At 42.0% G+C, this 24,578-nt stretch overlaps 1 protein-coding gene across 1 annotated transcript in view; it reads left to right on the plus strand.

Annotated features, from left to right (window-relative positions):
- mpdz (multiple PDZ domain crumbs cell polarity complex component) overlaps positions 1 to 24,578 on the plus strand; it is a 50,219-nt gene that overhangs the window by 21,699 nt on the left and 3,942 nt on the right. Inside the window, exons 20-43 of the mRNA XM_080485935.1 lie at positions 126 to 237; positions 2,841 to 3,039; positions 3,724 to 3,765; positions 4,920 to 5,021; positions 6,372 to 6,452; positions 6,588 to 6,765; positions 6,958 to 7,068; positions 12,318 to 12,380; positions 14,451 to 14,667; positions 15,391 to 15,587; positions 15,684 to 15,775; positions 16,629 to 16,707; positions 17,074 to 17,142; positions 18,197 to 18,292; positions 18,395 to 18,469; positions 18,566 to 18,761; positions 18,896 to 19,041; positions 19,712 to 19,795; positions 20,778 to 20,971; positions 21,263 to 21,277; positions 23,540 to 23,687; positions 23,761 to 23,847; positions 23,937 to 24,033; positions 24,123 to 24,286. Coding sequence (XP_080342061.1) covers positions 126 to 237; positions 2,841 to 3,039; positions 3,724 to 3,765; positions 4,920 to 5,021; positions 6,372 to 6,452; positions 6,588 to 6,765; positions 6,958 to 7,068; positions 12,318 to 12,380; positions 14,451 to 14,667; positions 15,391 to 15,587; positions 15,684 to 15,775; positions 16,629 to 16,707; positions 17,074 to 17,142; positions 18,197 to 18,292; positions 18,395 to 18,469; positions 18,566 to 18,761; positions 18,896 to 19,041; positions 19,712 to 19,795; positions 20,778 to 20,971; positions 21,263 to 21,277; positions 23,540 to 23,687; positions 23,761 to 23,847; positions 23,937 to 24,033; positions 24,123 to 24,286 — 2,844 coding nt within the window. The remainder of the gene's footprint in view (positions 1 to 125; positions 238 to 2,840; positions 3,040 to 3,723; positions 3,766 to 4,919; positions 5,022 to 6,371; positions 6,453 to 6,587; positions 6,766 to 6,957; positions 7,069 to 12,317; positions 12,381 to 14,450; positions 14,668 to 15,390; positions 15,588 to 15,683; positions 15,776 to 16,628; positions 16,708 to 17,073; positions 17,143 to 18,196; positions 18,293 to 18,394; positions 18,470 to 18,565; positions 18,762 to 18,895; positions 19,042 to 19,711; positions 19,796 to 20,777; positions 20,972 to 21,262; positions 21,278 to 23,539; positions 23,688 to 23,760; positions 23,848 to 23,936; positions 24,034 to 24,122; positions 24,287 to 24,578) is intronic.

Below are 24,578 nucleotides of genomic sequence, written 5' to 3' on the forward strand. Positions count from 1 at the left end.
AAATTCATTTTCACAGCCAATTTGCTGCTCCTCACTTTCCTCCAGAGGCCATGCTTCGTTTTGGAATCCGGCCTAATATTTTCATTTGCTGTCGTGAATAAGTGTGTTGAATTATCACCTTCAAGGACGAGGAGGATGGTGTGAAAGAATCGTCAGAAGACGGCGACAAAGAAGCACTGACCTCAGGGAGCAACTTTGAAAGGACTATCACAGTTGTCAAGGGCAACTCCAGCCTGGGTTTGTGTTAATTTCTTCACACTCTCTTGTTTGCTCTTTTTACTCTCTGTTTTCGTTTCTTTTTTTTTTTTGGGGACACAAGTGTTGATGTGGTTGCGAGGTCGAAAGGTATATTTCACCCTTTTTCTTTGTTTGGCGTTTTTATAAATCCCGGTTTTAAGGCCAAAACGATAGAAATAGTTCTGGCTGTTTTCCCACTCACAACGCATAATTCCGTTGCTGTACAGAGTATTTGCATTTCAAAACCCACCCAAGGGGCTGCCAATGGCTCCAAGAATACTAAGTTCGAACTTCTAAAACAAATAAGTGTTATGAAGGCACTATTTAAAATCCTCAGTTGCTCATTTTGCTCTTTGAAGGCAGTCAGTTGGAATATTCAGCATAATATGTTGTCTGTGTCTTATGTAGCTTTTCACTTAATAGAATTTATGATCCTTTCTTACATAGGCCACACTCATGTAGTGTTTAAGATCTATACAAATGACCTCCTTAGATAGAAACGGTCACTGAAGGGCGTTCAAAATTTAGTACCACTTTCTTCCAGACAAATAGAAACAAATGCAAATTAGTTGTGTCTTGTGTCTCAAGCCTCTGTTTGTTGTGTAAAAGTAACAAGTGTCTTGTTTTTCCAACAAGAACAATATGAGAAGGGAATTTCCAAAGACCTCCAAGATTTTCTTTTAGAATACACACAGGGACTAGTTGAAACCCTATTAAGTGTCTCTATAGATCAGAGGAGTGAAACATAAGGCCCGTTGGCCAGAATCAACCCGCAAGAGGCTTCAATGTGGTCCTCCAAACCAACAAGCAAATGGTACAAATTTCAAAGAAAAAAAATTGATTTTTAACAAATTCCTCAAGAGTAGCGGACGCAACACGGCACTGAGACCTGGGCTGAGATATTGGTGAAATCTCGTTGTTATCAAACTCGCCTTAAAGCCGTGCTGTCACGGTGAGTTTGTAAAAACATGCATAATGCAACAGCAATAGGAGAAGTTTTTGGGGCCATTTCACTGTATATTTCACCAGAAGGTTTCATTAAAATCGGCTTCATATTGAGATATTTGTCATTTTCTTAAAGGAGACATATCATGCTTTTAAATCCTTCCTTTTTACATATAAATCATACAGTTGTGGTCTATACAACGTGAAACTGCAATGCTTGGGTCTGAATTCCTCATTATTATAGCTCCACAGGCCCCTTTTCAACCCCTTTTCTGATGCGCTTCTGAGAGCAACTCGTTTTGGGGCGGTCTCTTCAAATGCAAATGAGACACTTCATACCCCTCCTCCTCTCCAGGTTGCAGAGGTGACACTCGGTTCAACGTCACCCTGTTCGGCCATCTTTGTAGTTTGATAGAACAGATACAATTATCTAGCGGCGCAGAAACTTTATATTCACACATTATTTACAAAATGTCAACAACGGAAGATTTGTCCATCCAGCCATACATGTTGGAGCCAGAGTCGGACCCGGCGGAGCGAGATGAAAATGACGATGATGCACCTACAGAACAACGTCTTCATATGGATGTAACGCAATGGTGTGTTACTATATTTACACTAACTTCTCCATCCATGCCCACTACTACAATACTGCCTGTATTACAACGACTATTTAACACAGAAGTTACATTATAATCTAAAACGAGCACACAGCGCTAACATATGAAGACGGTGCAACTGCTAATGCTAACAAAACAATGACAGGGACGTCTTATCATCACACTTTTTAGCGTTATATACAGCTTACCGAAGTGCTCTGTTCGTCGTCTCCATAGATAGAAGGAACTGACCGCTCAATCAGACCAAGTCTTTCGGCAAATCCTTCTTTATACTGGCGGAGGTTGCTGAAGCAGTCGTCCTTAAAGTGATTCGCGCACACAAAAATGACCTTGCCCACAGATGTGGGTACATTTCTGTGAAAAATAAAACTCAACCAGGCACTTCGAAAAGGTTCTGATGCTGGGAGACGGTGTAACGAAGCTTGTGGGTTACTACATCCAACAACCGAACATTTCGACTTATCCTCTCGTAACTTCGGTTGGACTACAAAATCGCAGCGAGAAACAAAAATGGCGGATTGCTCGAAATGTCGATGTCCTAATTTGGCAGTTCCGCTGAGAATACTGTGACGTCATTGTTCAAAAAATGTAATAGAGAATAGAAAAATCGAAACCGATCGCAAAATATGACCAAAACAGAATATAAAGATATCAACGGAGCACCTGAAGAGACTACTTTGAACTTTTCTGTACTTCTAAACACTCTAAATATACAACAAAATGCATTTAAGGGCTAAAAAAGTGGATTTAGCATGATATGTCCCCTTTAAGTTATTGTTTGGTTTTGTCAAAATAGACAACATTTTGATGATGTATACGTTGCACCACAACAAAGAAAAAACTTGAAAGTTCAAATCTTGAAGTTATTATGGCAATATTTTACCAGTCCGACCCACTCTAGATGAAATTGGAATGTATGCGGCCCGTGAGCTGAAATATGTTTGACAGCCCTGCTATAGATGGGGTTGAAACAAAATGTAAGAATTAGTTAATGTCTAAAGATAATCTCTTGTTGTTTTTTTGATGATCGCCTTGAAGGGATGACAGTGAGCGCTATGAAAGATGGTTTGGGGATGCTCATCCGGAGTATAATCCACGGAGGGTCCATCAGCCGTGACGGACGTCTGGGCGTGGGGGATCTCATCCTGGGAATTAATGGGGAGCCCACTGCCAACCTGACCAACGCTCAGGCCCGCGCCATGCTCCGGAGACACTCTCTTATTGGGCCCGAGCTGGGGTAAGATAAGCGTTAAATAGCAGCAGCCAATATGCATGTTTTCACACATCATTGAAACTTGGCAAAATGATTATGTGATTTCAAATTGATCTGTACTAGTGCCATGATATTACACTCAATTATGTTTTTTTGATTAGCTCTCAACTTCATTCACGTTTGATGTAATGCTTAAGGCAATATCATTTTTTTTATTGATTTTGTTGACACGGGACATTAAATAACAAAGGGATTATTCAAATTAGAAAAGAACTGATTGTGTGTGTGTCTATATGACTTGGTCTGTTTCGCTACAATCCTGTATTCATCATAGAGCGTCCACACACGCTTCTATTTCGTATTTCTCTGTAAACCGAGTAAAGCTCAGAGGTCTAGTAGAGATGCACCTTGAAGCCTTGTAAAGTCTTTAAACGTGAATACAGGCTGGAGACACGCGTACAAGTGTCATTCTGTGATTCTAAAAGCAACATAGTGAAAGTCAGTTTGCCACCACGAGTCCCTTGTGCATGTGTTTATCTTATAAATGTCACCAGTCATCCTGGCCTTTTAAAAAAAAAAAAAAACTGATATTTTGAGTAATAAAAAGAAAAAGAAAAAGGATGTGTTATTTTACAAGGTCTGCTTGCTGAACTAAACTTGGCAGTTTTGTTAGCTTCGGTGCATAAAAGCCAACTCTTCACATTCTAGATCTGCTTGTGCACCTGAGGACGATTTGTGCCCATTTTATGTGTGAGTATGACTAACTTTCACGCTGGTGGGGTTTCAGCCACAAGCTGCCTTCTCGGTTTCTTTCCCTCCGTTCTGTCCGCTTCCTGCTTGGGTTCACTGCAGTCTATATAAAAAAGAAAAAGAAAAAAAAAAAAGTTTTATCCAGATTAAAATGAAGAGGGTTACATCTTTTCAAAAGAAGAAAATACTTTACGGTTTGAATATGTTGTATTTCACATCAGTCACATACAATCATTAACATCCTGACAATGCCGTTACCTCACACTTTATTATTAACCATTGTGCTTAATAAAACATTCTTGTCACAACAAAACCTCATAGAACACATCGTAACACTCTTATCTGGATAAATCTTTATTGACTGTCACTTACTGTCGTTAACTTGCCGCTTAACGTATTTTCTTTCATTCCTGTGACTAACCTCATTAACATCACCCACCGTTCACCTTTTTTTTTTTTTTTTTAGCTACCAATGAAAAGTATTTCAGCTCTTCCATCACTTTTTTTTTTTTTTTTACAGGGTGACTCAGACATTTTAATATTTCACCGGGTTTCAGTCTCCTCTTTTGCATGCCATCATGTTGAAGATCTGTCGGCGTCACTCATGTGTTAATGTGCTCCTCCAAATCAACTTCACTCTGAATTGTTTTGCAGTGGGTTTGGGAGTGCGTGTTGCATCTTCTCTAGCTTCCCTTCTCTTAATACTTTCTTGTAGCTACTTCCTTTTTTTTATTTATTTTTTTTTATTTCATGTGCATCACTCAATAAGAGACTGAAGACTTGATTTGCTCAGACATTTATGAAGGTAAACACCTGTTTGAACAGCCGTACGTCAAGGACTTATATATAATTCACTGACACCTCACCCTGGTGAAAGGCAGAGGTTGTTTGCCTGCAGAGTGTCTGTAGCCTTGTACCTCAAGTAAAATGTGATGGAAGGAAAAAAATCAAGCTCGCCAACTTTAAAGAAGCTATTTTGTTTTCTAAAAAAAAAAGAACGCTTTTCAGATTTTCACGGCAGCTTTGCCAGTTTTTGGTGAATTTCTATGTGAGTATGTAGTCAAAGAGGCATAACTGCCACTAAAGAAGATAAGAGAGTTTCTGAATATGGACGGTTTAAGTAAAAGTAATTGTGTCTGTGTGTGTCTGTTCAGCATTACATATGTCCCAGCTGAGTATCTGGAGGAATACAAGGCCAGCCTCGAACCAGCTAAGGACGGAGTCTTCGATGAACCAGCTCCAGCTCCAGTTCTAAAGTATGTCCGAATACACGACCTGTTACTATTGTTATGCGCTTATAAGTACTTTCATACCTACAGTGTCCATCCATCCATCGTCACACACTCACAGAAACATAAGGGGCAAATTTGAATCCGATAATAAACTAAAATGCATGTTTTTGGATATCTGGAGGAAGTCAGTGTTTCCAGAGCAAACCAATGCAAACGTTTCACAGAAAGACTTGTTGTCATTGTGAGGCGAGAGAGCTAACCACCGCATCGCTCCGGTTCACTGGTCGATTTCTAGGTCTATTTATATTTTCCACTGGTTATATAATTTAGACTGATGTCAGTTTTATTTTACTATATGATCTTTGATGGATGAAATAAATATTCTTAATGACGACAGACATACCTGAATTTATATATTCAACCGACTTTAGGTTGACTGAGTTCAACACAGTGATTACACACTGACAGATTTTTATTTAACTTATTTAGTATATTTTGTTTTATTTCTCACTGAAATTGAGATTTGAAATTGAGATTTCCCAAACTAACAATAAATGCAGATGAAGGGACCAAGACCGATTATTCGTTCTTTTCTTTTTTCAAATTTGTCTCAAGATGTGAAAGTCAGAGAATGCGTGTGATCATGGTGTAAATATCTTACATGATCGATTTTTGTGAAAATGATCACTTTGGTGTTCCTTTTTTTAAAGACATTAATAGCTATTTTTAGACGATGCTGCGGGCTTTTCAAACACACTAATGGATTCAGTACCACTTATTTACATAAGTAAACAACAGCAATAAAAATAGTGCATTTGTTGTCAAGCAGGTGCATTGTCAATTTATACACTTTTAAGTTGTATTGCACTTAGTGTCTTACTGTCCTACTTTTACCAAATCAGATCTTTACTTTGAGAGCAGGTTCGACTCGATCCTACTAGCAGGAAGGCTGCATAAAAACCAGCCAAGACTCGGATTAGAGTCGCAGTGATTTGCTGCGGTGACGTCTGTAAAAGGGAAGAACTGATTAAACACGCAATACTTGTAATTTCTGAGTTAGTCTGTGTATTATCTGAGTCATTGTTCAGTGCTTTTTTTCTCTGACCTCCTCACGTTTGTGTGTGAAGGAGCTCAGGCTCAAAGGCTGCGGTGTGATAAAGTCCCCGGAAAAGTTCAAATCAACTGATGTCTGAACAGAGAACGTGGAGGCTTATCGGTGTTGTAATGTTTCAAAATGTTTCCCTCCGGTGTTTTTCTTCCTGCGTTTTGGCAGTGACAGTGCTATTAGTAGAGAAAAACCACCGGCACACCGTGAAGCCTTTTCCCCCTCCTCCACAGGTATTTAATTTTGTTCTCGCACATTTTTATTATTAGAGTTATTTCTAACCTCCCTGAGCGTGAAGACGGCGAGGGAGAGGAGAGTGCCTCTTACAGCAACTGGAACCAACCGAGAAAGTGAGCGCACACTCAGACACGCACGCACACGCCGTATCAAAGCTTCTAATTTCATTTGGTGAATCAGCACAAATGCCACAGCTTTGAAGTTAAAATTGGGAAAACCTGGAGAGCTGATATTGGTACCTTCTGCAGAGTGGAGCTTTTCCGAGAGGCGGGCAAGTCCCTGGGGATCAGTATCGTCGGAGGCCGGGGGATGGGCAGCCGGTTGAGCAATGGAGAAGTTATGAGGGGCATTTTTATCAAGCACATCCTGGAGGACAGCCCTGCTGGACAGAACGGGACCCTGAAGACTGGAGACAGGATTGTAGAGGTAAATTGAGGCTTCAGGTCACAGGACTAATAAAGCTGATGTTTTTATTTTGATGTCATCTTGATTTTAGTCAGAGGACATCTTTTTGTGCTATTGCCGGTATTGATTAAAGTAATTCAAAATCCTCAATAAACTGTCCCGTATTGACAATTGCGGTACCAGACTGAATCTTTTCCTTGAAATCCTTATCAGGTGGATGGAGTGGACCTGAGAGACGCTAGCCATGAGGAGGCAGTGGAGGCCATAAGAAGGGCGGGAAACCCTGTTTCCTTCCTGGTCCAGAGTATTGTCCATAGGCCCAGGGTAAGTCTGAGAATAGTCTCAAAACGAGTGAGGGAAACCACCAGTTCACGTAAAGGACTCAGTGTCCCTCACATCAGATCAATGTTTGTCCATACAGGCCACGGTGGGCACTTTCCAACATGCAAATTGTACACCCCCTGTCTTATCTGCATTGTGTGGCTCTTCAAAGCACTTATTTCACTATTTCATCAAAGTGACAACAAACTGTGTATTGTAATTATCCTAGCTGCTTTTAACCTTTATAAACAAGAATCATCGAAAATCACCATCATCAACTGCCTCATTTGTTGTTTGAAAGTGCCCCGAGGCCTTAAAAGCATGAGTAAGTAGTTTCCTGCTGGGGCCGCTGCTGGCTGGTCTCCAGCGTCAGATCTCTGCCTGTCAGTCACTTTTCATGCTCTGTTATCTGTGAGATATTCCTGCATGCCTCCCTTAACTGGCTTCTGGTTTCTCATTAGGAATGTGGCAACTCATAATCTACTGTAACGCGTTCAGTGGAAGGACTCATGAAGGGCAGGAGTCAGAAAAAAGCTTTTGCTGTGATGTTGTTTTTTATATCATTATTATTATATATATATATATTTTTTTTTTTTTCTCTGTTGTCTGGCTCGCATCTGTACTGTAGTAATCCATTTATATCATTGTTAATAGTAATACATGATTGAAAACCCACTGTACACACAGTGCACTTCTACATACATCTTAATCTGGACTGGAAAGCTATGCAAAACAATCACATCGCCTGCAGTATTATACCAGGCCTGTGGTGGCGCTGTGACATGAGCTTTTTATCCTGGAAAGACTGATGAAATCACCCCGGAAGCTGGATTAGTTTCCTGATTTAGTTTCTAAAACAACCGTACGAACTTGGATCCCATCAAGTCGTCCTTTCTTTTCCTTCGACGCAGCGAATGTCGCTTGAGGTTCTGAGTTGCCTCAAACCTGCCTCTCTGTTCCCCCACACTGCTGCCTCAGCCCGAGTCCACGTATAGCCCATCGCCTGCCATAAAGAAACACACCTCCACTCTCACATGCATGCCACATCGCACGAGTCAGGTAATCCGTCTTTCTCGTTCTGCCGCTCTTATTTCTTGTGCATCGGCTATCCATCACGCTTAATCTCGGTTGTGTTATCGCTTCCCGCCTCCTCTTTTTGTCTCTCAGACTGTGAGCCGAGTCTTTCTTTTTAACTGCGACTTTGACTTTGATGCACACATAATGTGTGCCTTTATGGAAATAAAGACAAAGTAGAATGGGAGATTCCTTCGCGGAGGGAGGAGAGACAGAGGTTTATTTTATCCTGACAGACATCCGCTCCTGTTTTCTATCAGAGCAGTTGAACAGTAACAGAGACCTGACCCACAATTATGGTTTTAATTATGTGGTCGGCAGGTGGCAAAATCCACTTGTTCATTTGAAAATTGGACAGGAAACCTCTGTGCTGAAGATGTGTAAGGCTGACATTCATTACTTATCCAGACCAGATTCTTTATGCACTTTCACTCCAGGGCTTATTAAACATTTATTGGTCTTGCATAGATACTCATCATCACCTCCACTATATTAGGGTTGCCGACGTGTTGTGGAGGGTATCAGAGAGATTTAGAGGCTCATTTCAGCGGACACTATAGGCTGTTTAATCATGAGAGAAATTGCCAGGAAAACTGTAGATTGTAAATTTTGCAGATTATTCTCTGATTCACACACCCGCTTCCGTTGAATTGAAATGCTCTTGCATTGTCAGAATCTTAGACACAGTCTGTTAAAATAACTTAAAATAAATATTAGAGAGTCAAGGCAGCGGTTTTTCCTGAGTCAGTGGCACATTTTATTATTACTGCACATACGATCATGTTCATGCGGCGTTTGTCTCCCTGTGTCATGGTATTTCGTTTTCACTGTGATCATCACAAAAAAAAGCATGCTTCAAATTGGAGCACATACAGATGGCCAATACCGCTTATACTTTCACTTTGGTTCACTCTAAAATGCCCATAATCATAAACAAACACTAATGGAACTCAGGTCTCCTCTTGAGGACACCGATGCAATCAACAAGTGCAGCTTATAAACAGTGCTGGGAATCACTCCAGCAGATTATTGTAGTTTTACTACTTGTAGTGATAACAAGTGAAGTAACATTAGTTTATAAAAAAAAAAGAAGATAATTATCATTTACTGAGCTGCTCACCTATTACTTTTGATTTGCATATAAGTGGTCACCCACAGCATCACAGCGTCTCGTTTGCAAAATAAAAGAACAACTTTTTACTGGAGGAGGAACAGACTCATTCGATCTGAAGGCAACATGAAATACTTCCAACTGTAAATACCTACATCCACAACTCCAGCTTTGGATTATAATCACAGTATATGCCGACAGCTTCTTGCATGCATGTCTTGCGTCTTACTAGTTTTTCAAATTAATGTATGCATGAGTCAAATTCATCAAGAAAATAACAGAGCTTTGTGGAAACCATTTTTTTTCTCAAGGTGATCATTATAGTTGAAGTATTAATAGTTACATGCATAAATGCACTTATATGTGACCAGACAAAGCCTCGGAATTGAAACTCAAATCGTAGAATAAAGTTAATAAGGCAAAACGTTACAAAACTGATTCTGTAGCAGGTCTGTGTGTGGTTGGAGTTGGCAACCCTGACTGTATGAGACCAAATAAGTGTTAAATGTGTGCCTCCTGGAGTAGAAAAGAATTTTAGGCAATTTTCCTCCAAAGAGTCTGAATCAATTTTTAGTTGCAAAACAAATACAAATGAATTGCGAGGGACTGAATAGTTACCAAAGTGCCTGATAGGGTGGTGCGTCTCAAGCAGGTAAGCCACTAATGCAGTTTTCAAAGTCAGCCACTGGGGGCCACCTACAGACCATTAAGACAAGCTGTTTCCCTTCAAGCTTCAAACAGTTCTCTTGTAAGCAATGAATAATCTCAAGGTAGCCTGCAGAAATCTGAAACATTTTCTTAAACTATTTCACAGAAAGAGGGTTGCTTTGATTTTCTTTTTTCCTCTTTTCTTTTTTTAAATGGCTGTCCTGAAGGGAGCTGCTTGCTTTAATGGTTGCTCATTTAAATAAAACCTGCAGTGTTTTTATCCTCCACTGTATTTTTTATTTTTTTCCCCACCCCGCATGACCTCCGATATTAAATCTCTGTCATGTTGTCAGCTTGTTGGTCTTGTGTTGCTCTTAGAAGCCGCCCCTGCCCTTTCTGCAGCTAAATAGCCGTCGCGGGTCAAGCCTTTGCTGCACTAATCAAACCTGCTTAGCGCCTGCGCTGCCTCAGGTTAGAAAGCTGCCCCGTGTCGGTGTCTGCCTGCCTGTGTCCGCCCGGGTGTGTCTTTCACTTGACCTGCACTGCTTTGACTTGTGAAAATTGAGTTAACAACCTTGCATGATGGGAGTGAAGAAGAGGACGAGAGAGAGCTTGCACGTGTGTGTGTGCGTGCGTGTGTGTGTGTGTGTGTGTGTGTGTGTGTGTGTGTGTGTGTGTGTGTGTCAACTGAGGGGTCAAACGTTCATTCTGCATGTGGGTTTACAACATCAGGGCTTTTCACTCAGTGTTAAAACAATCAGTCACATTGAACCACTGCTGATTTTTATATATATACATATTTTTTAAACTGATTATTATGAAAAAGTTACATTTTTAGTTAAAAGAAAAAAGTACACAGTATTAGCAACAAGTTTGAGGATTGCCAGCTCTATGTAACATGAATAGCATGTAATTATGGGTCCGATTCAGGATAAAGATTGAGTAGAGCTTCACATTGACCTAAAGTAATGGATGTAAACTAAAATATTCCAAAGTGGATTGGCAAGAAATATTGTGGCAGGAAGAGATGATAAGCAAAGTCCCCGGAGAAGTTTCATTCATCCAGGTTAGATGACGTAGACTGAGGGTGTACGGCCAGCACAGAGTTGAGGAAATAACATCCAAAATCTGGGAGAATTACCTGAGCAAAGGAGAAGAAGAGGTGGACCAGGCTTCAAATCCAAACCGCCTAAAGTTTCCAATCAACAATGATTTCTGATGTCATCTGCTGCTTCACCGTTATCAAGTCCAAAGTCACTGCAGCATCTGCCAGAAAAGTTTGGATCAGAAATCTCCAGAACTAGTTTGCTGACTGTGATGATTCTGGGCTTCATTACCTGGCAACGCCGAGGATCGATTGGCTCCTGTCAACGCAAAGATGAGAAATATGAGTCAAAACACAGACGAGGTGAAGGCCTCTATTAAAGCAATCTGAGCCTGCGCGATTTAGGTTTAACATCTGTAACACTGATCCAGTAACAACATGAGGAACGAGCATAAGCTCAACGTGAACTGGTGAATTAACTTTCATGAGCTGTAATTTATAATATTTAGAATTAAAACAAAGAAACGATTCAGTGATCGAATGCTTTCACATGATCTTCACATTCGTACTTTTTTCAGGTGTGTGTGTGTGTGTGTGTGTGTGTGTGTGTATTCCTCTTTCGAATCCATGCTTCCACTGAATCTCTTTTTTGCATCATTGCAAAGAGTAAAATCACAGTTGGAGCTTTTTTCTTTCCTTCCAGTCTCCAGCTTTGAGAGATTATTTTTTTATTTTATTTTTTTTTCCCAATTATCCCTGAGGCATGGTCCCAAATGTCTCATTGCCAAATGTAAGAAAGACAGCTGTCTTTACACAGTAAACACAAATATCAGGATGTGAAAAACTTTGAACTATTTATTTATTTGAAGATGCCAAAAACCTTTTGAGCTTGATAATTGAGAAGAAATGGTCAAACTTGGATGGACGTGTGCTTCTGGCAGAACTATTACTCAACACATCAATGACTTGGCATATTTGAGATTAAGCACTTCAGGTTTTTTTTTGTTGTTGTTGTTGTTTTTATACCGAGGTTCAAGTTAGCAAGAGGGGAAAAAAAGTTTTATCTTTTTGAGGAAACTACAATTTTCTTACGTCGTGACATTTAAAAACAGATGGTTCATTGTAACAAAGCGCACTGCATGCGTGGCTTTAGTCATTCTGAACACTCATGACTTTGTGCAAACGTATTAATATTAATGGGATTGCCGTCTGCGTTGGACCGCAATATGATCCCGTATCTTTCACTATCTGGTGACATTGAAGTGGATATCTGGAATTTGCTCTTCAGGCGTGACGTAACTTAATTTGACGGTGCTTTTTGTTTTGGTTACAACGTGAAGTGATTTACCTTTCTATCTGTCTTAAACACAACAGTCATCGACAACCGACTCCAGTGAGGAGCGAGCTGCAACTCTAACCAGGGACGTCAAGGACAAGGTTGGTATTTCCAATCATCCAACGTTTGTCGGTGGAAGTTTCACAGTTTTCAAACCGTTGCACATTGCAAAAGAAATCACATTTTGAATTAAATAAATGGGACATTTAGAAATAAAAGCGGGGTTTTCGCCAAACTAAACAATGTAAAGAATCTTTGAAAAAAAAGTCTTACTTTAAACTTTTAGACAAATGCAGTGCGAGTAACTATTTGGTATGTGTTGTTCTATTGGGAAGACAAGCCATCTTTTGACTGGAAGTGTGCAGGTTTGATTCCCGCTGTCAACAGGTTACAACTTTGGGCCCTTGAGCAAGACTCTTGGTCCCCAACTGCTCCCTGCACCCAGTATGTGTGGTTAATAACACAATCTTCCTATATTATACAAGGTCACTGATCTATTTTACAACATTACAACATACAACAAAAGCCTAATATGTGAAGATATTGAGTTGAATGTATTTAATTAGGAAAAAATAGCTATGAACAACACACGCAGCGTCTGACGTGACCAATTTGATTGTACACATATTGGACATTTAATATTTCATTTGTTAGTATCACTTGTCAAATATAGAAAAAAAGAGTTTATGCCAACAAACAGGAAATAAGACATAAATAGCATATTAACTTTTAACTTTGATGAAAAGAATGTCTTAAAAATTGTAACTGCAGTATAAAAAGAAACAACACTTAAGTATCAACATTGTTATAAAAACAGTTGTATATAGTTATATTAAACATTTTAATATCGAATTATTTGACTAAACTAGTCTAAAAAGGCTTTTTCTTCATGTCAAACTGTCTAAAAGTAGCAGAAATTTAATTTTACAGCTTGACAGGCATTTCCAACGATATGTAATGTTAATTTGAACATGTGTATATATTCTGTATTCATAACATTTGACTTGACAAACTGGGGTTGATCCAAAAGTCTGGTATCCCACAGAATATCTACTAATATCGAGGGTAATAAAATCTTGGCACGCAGCGGTTCTACTAAAGGAGTGTCTTTCTTTACGGTATAATTTCTCTCCACAGGGAGGTATTGCACAGAATTAACTAAAGAACTACATCTCAACAGTTCAGACACTGCATTTGACCTAAATCATTCCCTGCAGTAATTACAATATAATAATAAATGTTGGAAAATTGATATTTACCATTAAACACATTTGGAAGAATAAGTGTAAATGGTTCTTAAGAAGTTAAATAGATAAATGTATAACTATGTTTATGTTCTATGGTACGTTTCTGTCAAAATCCAACTCGTGTGTTGTCCCCCTGCGACTCCGTTCGTCTGTGAATAGCCGTAGATACGTGTCACAAATGTGTTGTCGCCTAAAGTTGTTGCCCTTTTTCTCTTCTCTGTAGGAGGCTGACAGTCACTGTAGACTTGTCCTCCGCCTCTCCCCAACTAACCCTTTCACTCCTACCCCGTTTAAGGTTTGTGGGTCTGTGTTGTGCTTTCTTCTCTTCCTTTGTCTGTGTGTGCTTGTGCAGATGTGTTGACACACCACGACACGGCTCATGTATCGGAGGGTATTGACATGCTGTACAGGCACACACTCGCACACCCTAACATCTCCCTTCTGTCTACATTTCTTTGCGCGTTGTGTAAAAATCCAAACATCTTTTGTCCTTCACTTTCAAGCTTTGTTCTTTGTTTTTTTGATATATTTTTTTTTTTTGCAACTTTACACAGGAAATAAGAGAATCAATACCTTTTTCATAGTTTAATAGATTTTTTCGACTTGATCCATTGTTGGCACACAGAAATCAGAAATGTGATTTGTCACTGTAAGTTTTCAGGTAAGTAGATGTACGAATGACTTCTGTGAAAAAAAAACCAGTTCTGCTTTAATTGTGTTTTTCCACCTAATCAAGTGCTTCAAAACTTCAGTCTTGAATCCTGCTGTTAATAACAGCCAAATATCAGTCTTTCTGATTACAGTAACAGCTCTCATCTTCCTTCAGACTGCTTTAGTGAAATGGACGACAATTTGATTCGTCTTACTCGTCTCTGCCTTTTTACCTGATCCAACGATTTTCCTGCTCCATCTGTGGCGTGACAGCTGGCCAAGCGTGAAGCGGCGAGGGCGTCTCCCACCAGCTCCGTCGTCCCCCTGCCAGTGGTGCCCCATGTGGGAGAGACTGATACAGACACGCTGACAGAGATTCCTGGCAGACCCACTGAGACAGCCGAGGAGAACAAAGAGGAGGAGGTGGAGGTGGAGGAGGAGGAGGAGGAGGAGGAGGAAGAGGTGGAGGATGAGTTCGGATACAGCTGGAGTGAGTTCACATGTCGAAAGTCTGTTCTATACAAACTTATATGAAATCCTGGGGTTTATTAGGTTGGGATTGCCTACTTGTGCGAGGCTCACCAGAAACAACTTGACTGAAACTGTAGTGTGCAATGATGTCAAAGCGCCACAAGAGGTCCTCATTTCAATGTATTAATTTGCGGCCTGTGCAAAACTTAATTTAGAAAATCCTCAGAAAAAGGTATACGAGGCTCATTCGAGTCCCAAAACATGCTTTGGTACTTTATGTTTGGCTCTTTATTGGAAATAATGCATGTTCTTATGCTCACACAGACTGTAAGAGGATATATGCACATGTGTGGATGTATGTGTCTGCGTGTTTGTCACACAGGCTGTCCTGCAGAAATAAGATGGATGAGGTTAGTTGCTGGGAAGTGAGCGGTGGAGATTAGTACAGGGCTGATGGTTCAACAGCAGCAGGGAACCGTTAAGGACTCGAGCCCATTGGTCTGAAGAGTGACTATCTAACATGCCAGACAGGAGAGCTAAAGAAGCGGGATGAGAGTGAGACAAAGAAAAAAGAAGCTCAACCTAAAACAGGATATTCTGCAGGTTTAAATCTTCCCAGGGCCCGGCGGTCCCTACTGTTTCTGGTTTGAGTAACATTGCATGAATTGATAGGACTCCTGGTACTATTGAGCAGTATTGTCAGCTTACCATTGCTCTCTCTCGCTCTCTCTCTCCCTTTCAGAGAATGTAATCCAGCGGTACGGCAGCCTCCCAGGTGTCCTCCACATGATTGAGCTGGAGAAAGGCAAGACAGGCCTGGGTCTCAGTCTAGCAGGCAACAGAGACCGCTCTCGCATGAGTGTGTTTGTGGTGGGAATCGACCCCAATGGGGCGGCCGGCAGAGACGGACGTATGGTGGTTGGCGATGAGCTCCTAGAGGTAAGACAACTGTGGATCAAATCTGTCAGTTTATCGACTGATTTAAAATTTTCTCTTGACAGCGCTGTTCTCATAATGATTTGTATATTCTGTCAGATCAATGGACAGGTCCTTTACGGCCGCAGTCATCAGAACGCATCGTCCATAATCAAGAGCTCGCCATCTAAAGTCAAAATCATCTTTGTCAGGTATAACGGCATGCTTTTTTTCCACATTAAATATCATGTCAGAGCTGCTGGATTCAAAACTCACCAAGACCTTACTGTAATGTTATCGAAAATCCAGTAGAGGGAGCTAGTGTAGTTCAGCAGAAAGATGCACTGAAAGGTGAAACGTAAGAGACAGTATTCATATTCATCTCATGTGCTTCTTTACCTGGTTTGTCAAGGGTAGTTTTGTCAGTTCAAGTTGAAAAAGGACAAGATTAAGGACACACCCTGGACAGGTCAGCACAAGACTAAATTCAGCCAATTCTCATAAAACGTCCATGTCCATTGTCTTCAATCAGCAGGCACTATTTTTTTTGTTTGTCAAACTTACAACAGTACACAACAGTAATGAAGACAGTCTTGCTCTGCCTAGAATGAAGGAAAATGGATGAGAATGGAACAAATAAATAAAAACTGGAAGACGTTTTGAATGAGACGTCTGTGACATGGGAGAACTAGTAAAAAGACAAACAGAGAATCAAATTGCCTTGTAAAATAAACACGATTTCAGAGCCTTTATATTTTATTGGATCTGTACTCCTACTCTCACAATCTCTTTTTTACACACAAGCATTTGTCCACCATCCTACTACCGTTGCGTGTTTTATGAAATAGGTGCGTATGAGCTGAAATATGTCCTCAGTGTCGACTCCTTTGACCTTTGACTTGCCTTCAATCTCTGTCAGGATGGCGCTACTTAGCCTGACACTTACCTCACATCCCTTCCCTGACCCCCCGAACGAAACCCTGTGATCGGCACGTGTAAATCAGCGCTGCGCTGTCGCGCCGCTGAAGTGCAACCCTTGATGTGAGTTACGACTTTCCGAAACAGAAACACCGAGGCGCTGAGCCAGATGGCTGTGGGACCCGTGAGAGAGCACGAGGGAGACGCCGCAGAGCCCCACGCCGAGGTACAACCCTGCTCATGGCCACACACGTAAAAGGCACGCATGCTAAAGCACTCAAGAGGCAGCTATTAGGGGGTGACGTTGTACCTACATAACAAGCTGTTAAACAAAAACCAATAATTCTATGTCTGGTTCTTAATATAGATTTTACTTGTCTCTTTCTGCTGGATTTTCTTCTTTTTTTTTTTTTTATGTTTGAAACTGGCTTTGTGTGGTCCTGGAGCCTTCAACAGCTTGTGCCTCAGCCCAAGACACCCACAACCACAAACAGTAGTGTTGATGCACACAGCAGGGTAGCCCCACCAGCCGACAGACCCACAGCTTATTTATTCAACTTCACTGTACCGTCTATTACTCATTCTCTCACAGCCAGAAACAACTGCTGCTAATGGGGACGCTGAGAGTTCAAAGTGTGTTCATCAAATCGTCAAGCTGAAGGTAAGACGCACAAGATAACACGCACACACTCGCACGCACTCAGAAGGCGTCCCTGTTTTTGTGGATGAGCACATAGAGATATATTCACAGGAAGAAAGTTTTGGACTTTGCCACAACGGGCGATGGTAAAGGAAGACAGTCAGGGAGCAAACAGGAGCTGTCAAGTTTGACAAGCTGCCGAGACAGAGAAAAGACACTGAAAATTGTGAAATGAAGGAGTGAGGTAAACAAAACAATGGTTGAATGGAAGAGGGGAAAGTTCCAAGGAGACTTAAAGGCTCAGTTCACCCAAATAATATAAAGAAAAGGACCCGATTTTCACCCCATGTGGTGTCTTCTTCGCAGCCATACAGAAAGTAGACGCCACAAACTTTTTTTCTTTTTTCCCCAAGAGTTATTGTTTGATCCTTTGAACACCACCATTGAAATTCCATGCAGCTGTACAGTGGTGGAGAGGAAGCAGAAGTCTCACCAAACAAAACAAACTTTACACACAAAGTTAGCACAAAGGTCAAGCTGGAAACATGTTTTCTAAAGAGCATCAAGTAAAGTTCCCCTCGAAAGAGAATCTTTATACTTGTATTTTTTTTCTCTCCTTCTAAAGAAGTCTTCCCTAATTTAGAGTTTTAAAAATACTCATTCATCTCATAGTGACCCTTTATGCTCTGCTAAAGTTCACCATGAAGGCAAACTAGCGTTTTATTCTTCCAAAGATCCCATTTCTTTCATTGCCAAGCCTCCTGGCCTGCTGTAACGGATGCTTGTAATTTGACACCACCATCATGTACTGGACGTCATGCCTCAAATGTATTGTGCAACTCAAGAAGTCAATTCTATGCTGACGATACAAGGACACGCAGTCTCAACCCTGAGTGATATTATCAAACTGTTACTTAAATATCAAATGTATCGAATTTCTCATGTATTTGTTCTGAATGTCAGTGAGTCAGTTTTTCGATTCTTCTCGGCACAGTTGATCACATTGACTTATGAAGCACTTATATGGTTACTTTAGCTCACACTGATGTACTGACAGTGTTGTTCTCTCCTACAGGAGGATGGAGGACTCGGCATCACTTTTGTTGAGGGCGACACTGAAGCCGGAGTCGAGATTCAGAGTATATATGAAGTGAAGGGACACAGTGAAAAAGTACGTAAGGATGACTGCATGCAGAAATCTTACCTGTCCTCCATGCGATTTATTCAGCTTTAATAATCACAGCTCTGTGTCTGTGTGTGTTTGTTTGTGCAGGAAGGCTGCATGAAACCAGGGGACAAACTCCTCGCTGTGAACGGTGAATCGGTGCTCGGATACAACATTGATCAAGTACGTTTTGAAACAGAGTACTTTTAGCAGTAGCTGTAGCAGTGAGGAGCCGTTACAGTGTAACAGATCAGGTGTGGTTGTCCCAATGTCTTTTAGGTCAATTCTCTTCTGAGAAAAGCCAAAGGCCCAGTGAAGCTAACCTTCTCTACAAATGAGACTCCCTCCTCCTTCTCCTCTCCCCAGTCAACCTTGGAGGACGTAGGCTGCACAGACGACGTGCTCGCCAGCCTACCCAGCATGCCTAGCACCAGCCCAACTCCTCTGAATCAACCTGAGGCAGAGGCAGTCCCCAGTGAGTCTGACAAAGAGACAGGATATGCTTCACTAGATTTTAATTCACCACGGCTGATGTCAGATTGACTTCTTTTTTTTTTTCTCTCATCCAACACTGGAAATCATCTCACTTCTTTTCTCTTTTTGCTTCAGGTCCCAGTCGCTCATCCACTCCGTCCACTCTGACCTGTGACCCAACCACCTGTCCCATCATCCCAGGCTGTGAGACCACCATCGACATCTCAAAGGGTCGCACAGGCCTCGGCCTCAGCATTGTGGGAGGCTGCGACACCCTGCTGGTAGGAAACAATCAATGTGGTAGACTTACTCTCAGAACTATTGATTGGTACTCAAGTCTTCAGACTATGGCTTTTCTAAACAAGTGCTGAAATCAACTGGGGAAAAAAACCCAAGTGGTAATCTGAGTATTTAACAATATATGATGATACAAGTGTTTTGAAGAGAAGTGACCACACTTGGTCTGTTCCCACACACATTGCCACCCACCTAGATTCTTTGGTGGCCGTATATGTCAGGTTTGAAATAGCCATGGAGGCTCTGGAATGTAGGAAATGATGTTGTCACAGCCTTCTCTCTCCTCCTCCTCCTCCTCGTCCTCGTGCTGCCCCAGCCGTCGTCCCCTCAGCCCATCTATTCTGTCTGCTCAGTCAGGCTTGGGGGAGCAGCTCTTTGTCCGGCCTCGGACGCAGCAGACAATATCCCGCCCTGGAATGTAACCTCTGGACCACGAATGACACTGAAACACATGCGGACACACACACACACTTTAAAAGTCTGTTTTTCCAGCAACAAAGTTTCCTAACTTCTCTTTTCTCATCCGATTCACTGTCCAGTATCTAGCCGTTTTACCCCAAATAAACACTTGATGTTTACATTTCATTTCAGGCAGTTCCTCTCTTGCCCTGTACTTATTTGCTCCCTGTTTTTGTGTTTTTTTCCCCTCTTCAGGGGGCCATCATTATCCATGAAGTTTATGAAGAAGGGGCAGCCTCCAAAGACGGGAGACTGTGGGCAGGAGACCAAATCCTCGAGGTGCGGCTGCAGCGCTATGACTGTCATGTGTGGCTGGGTCGTTTTAACGTGAAGCCTTTAAATTTAAAACAGAAGGATCCAACATAGCAGAGGGGAACGATCCACATCTTGAATATAAGTTATTGTGCTCCAGGAAAGTAAAAAATGTTACAACAGCACTTAAAAGCCCACTGCTTTTTGCTGTCAACGGAACAATATACTCAAGCATGAAGTGATTACAGACATAATGTGGTACAAATCCTGTATGTATTATGTGCATTGACAAGTTAAGCAACCAGGCTCAACTTGGATTTGCCCTCTGTTCGACCTCGCGCTTTGTCACAGAGGCTGGGCAGGGGTGGAGCTCAGCACTCCAGTAATTGTAGCTCAATCAGTAGACTTGAATTGAAAAACATGCACATCCACACACACACACACTCAACGTGCACGCACTCACACATACGCACAATCACCCCAATGACTTAATTGCCCCCTGCCATTCATTTCTGTCCTCGAGTCCGGCGCTTGTGTTCAGAAAATAAGGTCAGAGAGGAAAAGTGAAAAGAGGGACTATTAGCTGCTGTGGGAAATTTTTTTTTAAAAATCCTTTGCATGTCCATGGTGAAAGCTAATGTGGTATTTCCCTCCTTTAAGAGGGAAAAAGAAGCTGAACATCAATCCTCAAGCTGACCACCGAAGCGTCACACTGCGTTTTGCGGCCGGGCTCCCTCATTGTAAAATCTGAGCGTTCTACCATTGCTGTTACTGAAATATAATGTAGTTTTAATGATTCTGCACGTTGTGTAGTTCATTATTAAGTGATGGTTACAGAAGAGTTCTGCTATGGCATAGTTGGGGTTAGATGATGAAAAATAGATAATATTGCAATTTGAGAGTATAGCACCTAAAAAAAAGATGCTTTTTCTCAGACAATTTTATTCAGTTAATTTAAAATTCATGAAATGTTTCAGTTCCCTATTATATACCGGTGTTTGTTTTTCAGGTAAATGGCATCGACCTTCGAGCAGCCAGTCACGATGAAGCTATCAACGTGCTGCGACAGACCCCACAGAGGGTCCGGCTGTCGGTCTACAGGGACGAAGCCCAGTACAAGGAGGAGGACCTGTGGGACTCCTTCACCGTGGAACTGCACAAGAAGCCGGGCCAGGGTCTGGGGCTGAGCATCGTGGGGAGGAGGTGATGGGAATTCATGATTGACACTACTGCTTTCTGCGTAGAGTACTCTTAAACTCCACATCCAGTAATCTCTATAAAATAGTTTAAAAGGCTGCTTTTTTTTTTTTTTTTAAATTGAAGTGCTCAGTGTGCTTAGCAAGTTGCTTTTTTTAGAAATCCAAAAATGTTTATTGCTCATAGCAAAAGTAAACATCATATTTGATTAGTTTCAATCGAGCACAAACTTGCATTCTATTGTCAGAGTAGATCACTACGGTTTGTAATTCTTATTCCTTTTATTTTCTAATACAGGTCGCGGGACCAAAGGTAACCAATTATTCAAATTTCTATTCGGTGGAATCAGACATGAACAGAAATCAGTATTTAAACAGTAGGTTTTTAGATGATACCCCACCCTAAAATTGTTACTATAGTAAATAAACATAAGTAGGACTAGTTGATAAATAAAAGTATTGTGTTTAGAGTTTACTGTCAGTATCAGTTATTCTGTAAGGACTTTTCTTTATTTCTGTGTGACATCCAGATTATATTGCCACTGTTGGGTTCAAAAGAGAAAGTCAACCCGCTCAGACGGATAGTCTCACCTCACAGCAAGAGGGTCCCTGGTTCGAGTCCAAGCTAAGCTTTCCTGTGTGTTTTAGAGTGGGCGCTCCAGTTATCTCCCACAGTCCCAAAACATGCCTTTTAGGTCAACTGGTGTGAATGTGAGTGTGTGTGGTTGTCCTGTGATTGACTGGGATAGGGTATCCCCTCCAGCACTCTGGGTCGATATTGTGGTAAATACAATGGTCAGATGAAAGGAAAAAGTGTGGACCAGCATATATCAGTGCTGCAAGTTATTGATGCAAGGTTTCTAATTAAAATGAACTACAAAGTGAACTGTTTGGGACAGATTTCATGAAGACTTTCCTTCTCAGAAAAGGCCGACTGCTGCCATCATAGCGATAAAATAGCCCCAAGCTGGAAAATCTGTGTCGTTAACGTATTAAATGTCCCAGTCAAGTGAGTCAGCGTCTCACCATAACGGGGTTAGCGTTTCATCTGTGCGGCACGGAGACACAGTTGTAACCACTCGTTGACTGTATGAGGGAAAGTGCCTTTTGTTGCTCACACTGTATCGGCGGGGGAAGATTTACAGGAGTCTCGCTGGGGATGTGAGCTGGAAAATTGTAGCGTTCCTCGCCCACAAAATAAACTCAGGCTTCTATTCTTGTCGAGCATTTATGCATGAAGGTACATGTGAGGCCGAAGCTGCCGTTCCACACTCCGCAGTGAAGTGAGATGAGTGATTTCACCCCCGGGACAACAGGAATGGCATGTGCGGACCAAATATGTACATGTACCGCTGATTGTACACACAGTGTGTGTGTGTGTCTGTTTTATCTCTGTGGAGATAAGTGTCAAAACTTTTTTCTTTTTTTTTCACACTAACATTACATCTGAACAACTGAGGAAGGTCGGAAATCACACAAAGGGTAACAAACGCCTGAGCCGTCGTCGAGTTAAACACCCGAGTCGGAGTCAAAGGTCAATCAGTTTGGACAGCGGCAGATAGTTGAGTTTTAAACATGGTCGTGCATTTCTACTTCTGTCAGTGGTTTTTCTACACAAGTGGAAAAATGCTCAAACCTGACGGAAAACAGGGCAACGCAGACGATCCGAAAACCCTCGGCTCAAAAGGAAACTGCAAGCTAGCAGTTAGTGGCGAGGAGTTGTGACAGCCAAGTATCTCTGGCACTGGGGATTGAGTGGGATTGAGTTGCTTTGCTTCACAGCTTCTGCTTGTGTTTGTCTTTATCCACGTCGAGATTGGCACCTCAGATATGCTAAGTCCACAGCAGAGACACAAATTTGCCAAAAAGGGAAGGAGGGAAAAAAAAAAAAGTGGAGGCAGGCTCCAAGATAAGTCATGGTTTCATCCTGCAAGTTACATTTTTAAAGACCTCTGCTCACATAATCTGACGAAACTGACAGTAAAACACAGCTGTGCTGTTTTGCAAGTAGTTTCCTGAGGAGGGAAAGCTATAGTTTTGCAGTATTTCAGTGGGAAGACACTGCAGGATCAATAGTGAAATGCTTAAAACCGGAGCTCCAGAGAATCAAACCCAGGAGAGAAGAAGCTAGAAGGGGAAAAGCTTGCGTGAGCTTGTTTTTTAATATCAATGCAGTGGGTGAGAGCAGGGCTTCACCATCTTGTCCCATCATTGTGAAGCAGCAATCATCATGTGTTGTTTATTGGACCCGGGGTGTGAAATATGTAGCCCACAACCCAAAAGTTGGCCCGACAGTGGGTCCATTCTGGTCCTCAAGATGACCCGCCACAGTGGACAAAATTACTTTTCATTTCAATAAAAGCATCTGCTGTCTTCAATTTATTCACCGTGGATTGGGCTTGTAAGAGAAGCGGACACGGCACAACGCCGAGTACCCGAGCGGCGAGACCTCAGTGATGCAGCAGTGAAAACTGGAATCCTTATTCTTATTGCTGGCAAAGTAACATCAGCATCAAAGTCTGCATAGCGTAACAGATGTTCATGCAATTATGTCGGTCTCTTCCTCTTCTTCCAGGAATGACACGGGAGTGTTTGTGTCTGATATCGTCAAAGGGGGTCTGGTGGACACTGACGCTCGGCTGATGCAGGGCGACCAGATACTGTCGGTTAACGGTGAAGACGTCAGGTCGGCCACTCAGGAGGCCGTGGCCGCGCTCCTGAAGGTTTGTCCTCCCTGTCTCCTTACTCATGTGCTTTTACCCCGCACTGGTTGTAATCCCTCTGTCCCGTTCGTAGTGCTGCGTGGGGCCTATCAGGATGGAAGTGGGGAGGTTCAAGGCGGGCCCCTTCCACTCGGAAAGACGGCTGTCGCAGAGCAGTCAGGTGATTCACGGCTCATTTACCGTCTATCAGGGATACGCTTAAAGCAGGTCAGGAATTGGGTGTGAAGCTGTGGATGCCTTTTGTTTCAGATAAGTGAAACGGGGAGCCCTAAAGTGTCCTATCCGTCATGCTCAGACACTGAAAGCCAGCCCGGTGACCCTGACAAACCAGGCAGAAGTGAGGACAGTAAGTACCGTTAGTGGCGCCATAACATAACAAGCAGATCATAATCTGGGAGGCACCGCAATGTTCAATCACATGTGTGTGTTTCACAGCTCTGGAGCATCAGGACATCAGGACCGTGGAGTTCACCAAAGGCCCCAGTGACACTCTGGGCATAAGTATAGCCGGCGGGGTAGGAAGTCCTCTGGGTGACATACCCATCTTCATCGCCATGATGAACCCCATCGGCCTGGCGGCACAGACCCAGAAGCTGAAGGTACGAGACCGGCTCCAGCTCCCCCTCAAAAACTCGGCGTTTGCATTCTTGTGTGGCTCCCATTTATTCACAGCTCTTTGACTCCTACTCACTTTACTCAATTGGGCAAATCTGAAAGTCCTCCAAAAGGTCAAGACCCCTGCAGCCTTTAACAGTGACCTTCACAGAGAAGCTCACAATCGTAACTCTGTTTGACTGAGGCTGGAGGAGGACAATGGCTGCTGCTAACACGGATAATAAATCTCCCACTCCTGCATTACCACCATTAAGCATAAAGAATGGCTCATTGAAA

This window comes from Lipophrys pholis (assembly GCF_963383615.2).
Source record: "Lipophrys pholis genome assembly, chromosome: 18".
Classification (NCBI taxonomy): Eukaryota; Metazoa; Chordata; class Actinopteri; order Blenniiformes; family Blenniidae; genus Lipophrys; species Lipophrys pholis.